The sequence below is a fragment of the Triplophysa rosa genome, linkage group LG9 (genome assembly GCF_024868665.1).
Source record: "Triplophysa rosa linkage group LG9, Trosa_1v2, whole genome shotgun sequence".
Classification (NCBI taxonomy): Eukaryota; Metazoa; Chordata; class Actinopteri; order Cypriniformes; family Nemacheilidae; genus Triplophysa; species Triplophysa rosa.
The window spans coordinates 4,311,393-4,315,841 of NC_079898.1; the positions used below are offsets into that span (position 1 = coordinate 4,311,393).

General features: G+C 38.9%; 1 protein-coding gene across 1 annotated transcript in view; it reads right to left on the reverse strand.

The window, feature by feature from the left end:
- Positions 1-238: 238 nt before the first annotated feature.
- The window catches only part of zmp:0000000760 (collagen alpha-1(IX) chain), a 34,009-nt gene continuing 29,798 nt past the window's right edge, over positions 239-4,449 (reverse strand). The window contains exons 25-27 of the mRNA XM_057342208.1: positions 2,458-2,548; positions 1,313-1,390; positions 239-797 (exon numbers count right to left, since the gene is read on the reverse strand). Of these exons, the coding sequence (XP_057198191.1) occupies positions 544-797; positions 1,313-1,390; positions 2,458-2,548 (423 nt within the window). The 3' untranslated portion in view covers positions 239-543. The remainder of the gene's footprint in view (positions 798-1,312; positions 1,391-2,457; positions 2,549-4,449) is intronic.

The window sequence follows — 4,449 nt, forward strand, 5'->3', positions numbered from 1 at the left end:
CCCCATTTAAAATTTAACGAAATGTAAGAATTTTTTTTTTTTTTAAATAGAAGATCAAAACGAGAAACAATGCAGATTTATTTCTACAGCCTTCTTTGCTCATATTTACCAAGGGTACCAACAACTTTGTCCACGTGTGTAAGGCAAGCTTTATTAATGTACCCTACATTTAAAGCACATACTGTAATCACATTTATAAATAGACAACACCTGTAACACCCAGACTAAGAAGCAGTTCAGTGAGAAAATATTTTTTTCATTTTTATTATAAACAGCGTTTGTGACAACAAAGCGATTTGCAAACCACAGTACAGTTATAACTATATTTTAATATATGCAGATTTTCTTTCTTTAAAGAAGAATTCTGGATTAAGTTGGTCAACAATACAAATTTTGTGAAGATGACGATGTTGATTCAGTGTCTCAGTTTTCTGATGTACAATTTCAGTTTTATATTTACATGAATTATCTTTACATTTCATTGGGTTTTTTTGTCTTATCCACGTTGATTCCAGTGTCACTGTGTGAGCTTAAAGGATGCTATCATTGGCGTCCCCTAAACCTCGTAGTAGCCCGTTGAGGTACCCGCTGAGGTGCGCGTTGAGTTGTCGCTTCATGTAACTGTTGAGGTGGTCCATTAGCAGTTGCATTGAGTAAAGCGCATCCAGAGGTCAAACAGACTCCAGGAACCCCACGTAGTCCAGGGTACCCCCTAAAACCAAGTTGACCGACTAGGCCTCGCTCACCCATCTGACCTGGCTGTCCGTCAAATGCCTGGCCAGGTCTCCCACGCTGACCTAATAATAAAGTAACAGTGTCCAGCATGAACCTCAAGTTAAAGAACATGATAGCTAGATACCCATTTCTAAATCATCTGTGATGTTTTAAAGGTCCAGTGTATTAAATTTAGCAGCATCTAGCGGTAAGGTTACAAATTGCAGCCAACGGCTCACTCCACCCCTCCCTTTCGAAGCTCTACGGTGGCTGACACAGCACTAAGATGTCATCACGTTTTCGCTCCTATGCCAAATGAGATAACGTATTTTTGAATGCACTCTGTAGAGCAGTTTGTCCGTTTAGGGCTACTGTAGAAACAACATGGTGAATTCCATGCAAGGGGACCCGTGATGTATGTAGATAGAAATAGCTCATACTAAGGTAAAAAGCATAATGCTTCATTATGTAAGGTCTTTATACATCTCTGAAGACATTATGTATATTACATTGCATTTCTGTAAATACATCCACGAAAATATTACACACTGGACCTTTAATGAAGAATAGGTAGTAAAATGACTCATTGTTGTGTTACCCATTGGTCCCTGGTCTCCAATGTGACCAGGAAGGCCGTAGCCTTTAGCTCCCTTGTCCCCTGGTTCTCCCAGGTCACCTGTAATAAAAGCAAATAATAAATAAGCACCAACATCAGATGTAAATAACAAGACCCACAGAATAGCGTGTGTGCTGAGATTATTGCTGAATAGAGATTTTAAATTTCATTAGCTTGGTTGGGGATCCTACGATGATTGTTGCATCAGAGCAAATAACAATGCAAAACAAATGTCGGCCATTGAAAACGTAAATCATCAACTGAAAATAAATTGGTTTTGTCACAGTGTAAACTGTTTTGTCACTGTATATACAGGGCTGGACTGGAACGTTAATTTGGCCCTGGCATTTTTGACCAGATTCGGCCCTCCACCATTTTTGTCAATGGGGGGGGGGGCGCGAGTGGTAGGTTGTGCTGCTGTCATTGCCTTTCCTGCATACATGTCCGATTCGCAATTGCATTCGCGTTACGTGCATACGCGCCCGATTAACGCTTCTAATCCGTCCGTCTCTCTGTCCCATGCGTCCGTTTAGGCCCAAAAAGTACATCGGCCCACCAGGAAAATGCCCGGTATGCCCGATGGCCAATCCAGCCCTGAATGTATAGCATTAGCAGATTTTAGCATTAGCATTAGCAGATTAGCGGAGGTACATCATCACCCTGCATTCATATAGTCTATCTCGTAGTGTTTGTTAATTTAATTAACTTCTACATTATACTTCTACATTAGTAAAATTTACTAGTTTAGCTATGTTAAATTGACTGTAACGGTTTTTAGAATCATTTAAGTACTAAAAGCGACAGGCCAAAGTGGTTTAAAAAATGTTGACAACAGTGTCTTGTGAGGGTGAATCCATCATTCTGGCAGCATACTGGGCCAGCCTTTTAACTAGTTGACAAGTATTTCTTATACTAATTTCTCAGCGCATAAACACAGCCAAGAGCAATGCTGACAAAAACCCTCCATATCACTTGTCATAATATTATTGTTTCTCTGTTTCTTGAAATGTTCTTTATTTGTAACACATTACGCTACCTGATATCAAAACCATTTGTTTGAAATGTGACAGCTCTAAAATGTGAATTTTTTATTTGTCTGTTTGTACTATAGTGTGGAAACAGCTTACCTGGTGAGCCCGATCTGCCCTGGTCACCTGGCTCGCCATAGAATCCTTGCTGTCCAATTTCTCCTTTAAGACCATCAATGGCTGCCTCACCCTGTAATGGTATTTTAAGACATTGTACATTTATTAGTAGGATGACTTGCTATAGGTACCACACCCCAGTTCAAACCCTTGTGGTTAAGTGATAAAAATAGTTGTGATCTATGTGATCTTTCTTTCTTAATTCGCTTTCAAGTCATCTTAAACCTTATGTCTTTTCACACAAAACATTCAAACCTGGCATGTTGTGACTGGACATGGGGCATGCAAGAACTAATGCCTTGTGACAAACGTGATGCACGTTATAAGGCATCAACGGAAAGAAATTTTAGACATACAATATTGATTGGATTATTATACTGAAAAACATCTTAAATTTTAGTGTAGGCCTATTGTATGGTCTTAAAATTTTAATTCCACCTTCTCGGTAACGCTAGACAAAGTTGCTCCACTACGTTTAAAGAAGATTAAAAATGGTAGCCCCACACCGTGGTATAATGAACACACTCAGGCTCTAAAGAAAGCGGCCCGAAAAATGGAGCGCAACTTTAAGAAAACTAAATTAGAGGTATTTCGTACAGCATGGAAGGATAGTATTCGAAAATACAGGAAAGCCCTAATAACTTCTAGATCCGCCTACTTTTCATCACTAATAGAAGAAAACCAGCACAATCCTAGGTTTTTATTTAACACGGTGGCTAAATTAACAAAAAATAAATCGTCAGTGACTTCTGATCCTGTATATCAGCATAGCAGTGATGAATTTATGAACTACTTCACATATAAAATCCAAGATATTAGAGAAAAAATTATAACAATGCAATCAGAAGTGAAACCCGCTGAACAAACTAACTACAGCGCCCTTAAGGAGAAAATGCAATTATTTTATACCGTAGATCAAGATGAGCTGTCTAAAATTATTAGATCATCTAAATCAACAACATGCATACTAGACCCTATACCTACAAATCTACTGAAAGAGATGCTCCCAGAAATTATAGATCCTCTTCTTGGTATTATTAACTCATCTCTGACATTAGGACATGTGCCTAAAGCATATAAGGTGGCTGTTATAAGGCCCCTTGTCAAAAAACCCCAACTCGACCCTAGAGAACTAAGGAACTACAGGCCTATATCGAATCTACCTTTCATATCTAAAGTTCTGGAAAAAGTAGTTTCAACTCAATTATGCTCCTTCCTCCAAAGGAATGACATCAATGAAGAATTCCAGTCTGGATTTAGAGCATGTCACAGTACAGAGACTGCTTTGATCAGAGTTACAAATGATCTGCTATTGGCGTCTGACCGAGGTTGTATCTCGTTATTGGTGCTGCTAGACCTTAGTGCTGCATTCGATACCATTGACCACAGCACACTCCTACATAGACTCGAAAATTATGTCGGCATTAAGGGAATAGCTTTGAAATGGTTTAAATCTTATTTATCCGACCGTTTTCAATTTGTAGCAATAAACAATGAGGTGTCACGCAAATCGCAAGTCCAGTACGGTGTACCACAGGGCTCAGTCTTAGGGCCTCTGCTCTTCGCATTATACATGCTACCTCTAGGAGATATAATAAAGCGACACGGAGTTAGCTTTCACTGTTATGCTGATGATACTCAACTTTATATTTCCTCGAAGCCTCATGAAACACAGCAGTTCCATCGAATAATGGAATGCATAGTCGATATAAAAAACTGGATGAGTAACAACTTTTTATTACTGAACTCGGACAAAACGGAAGTGTTACTTATTGGACCGAAAACTGCTATAAGTAACAACCAAGAATACTGTTTAACTATTGACGGATGTTCCATAAAACCCTCGTCGTCAGCAAAGAATCTTGGCGTTCTATTCGATAGTAATCTGTCATTTGAGAGCCACGTCGCCAACACCTGTAAAATTGCGTTTTTCCATTTTAAGAATATATCTAAACTACGTCATATGCTGTCAAT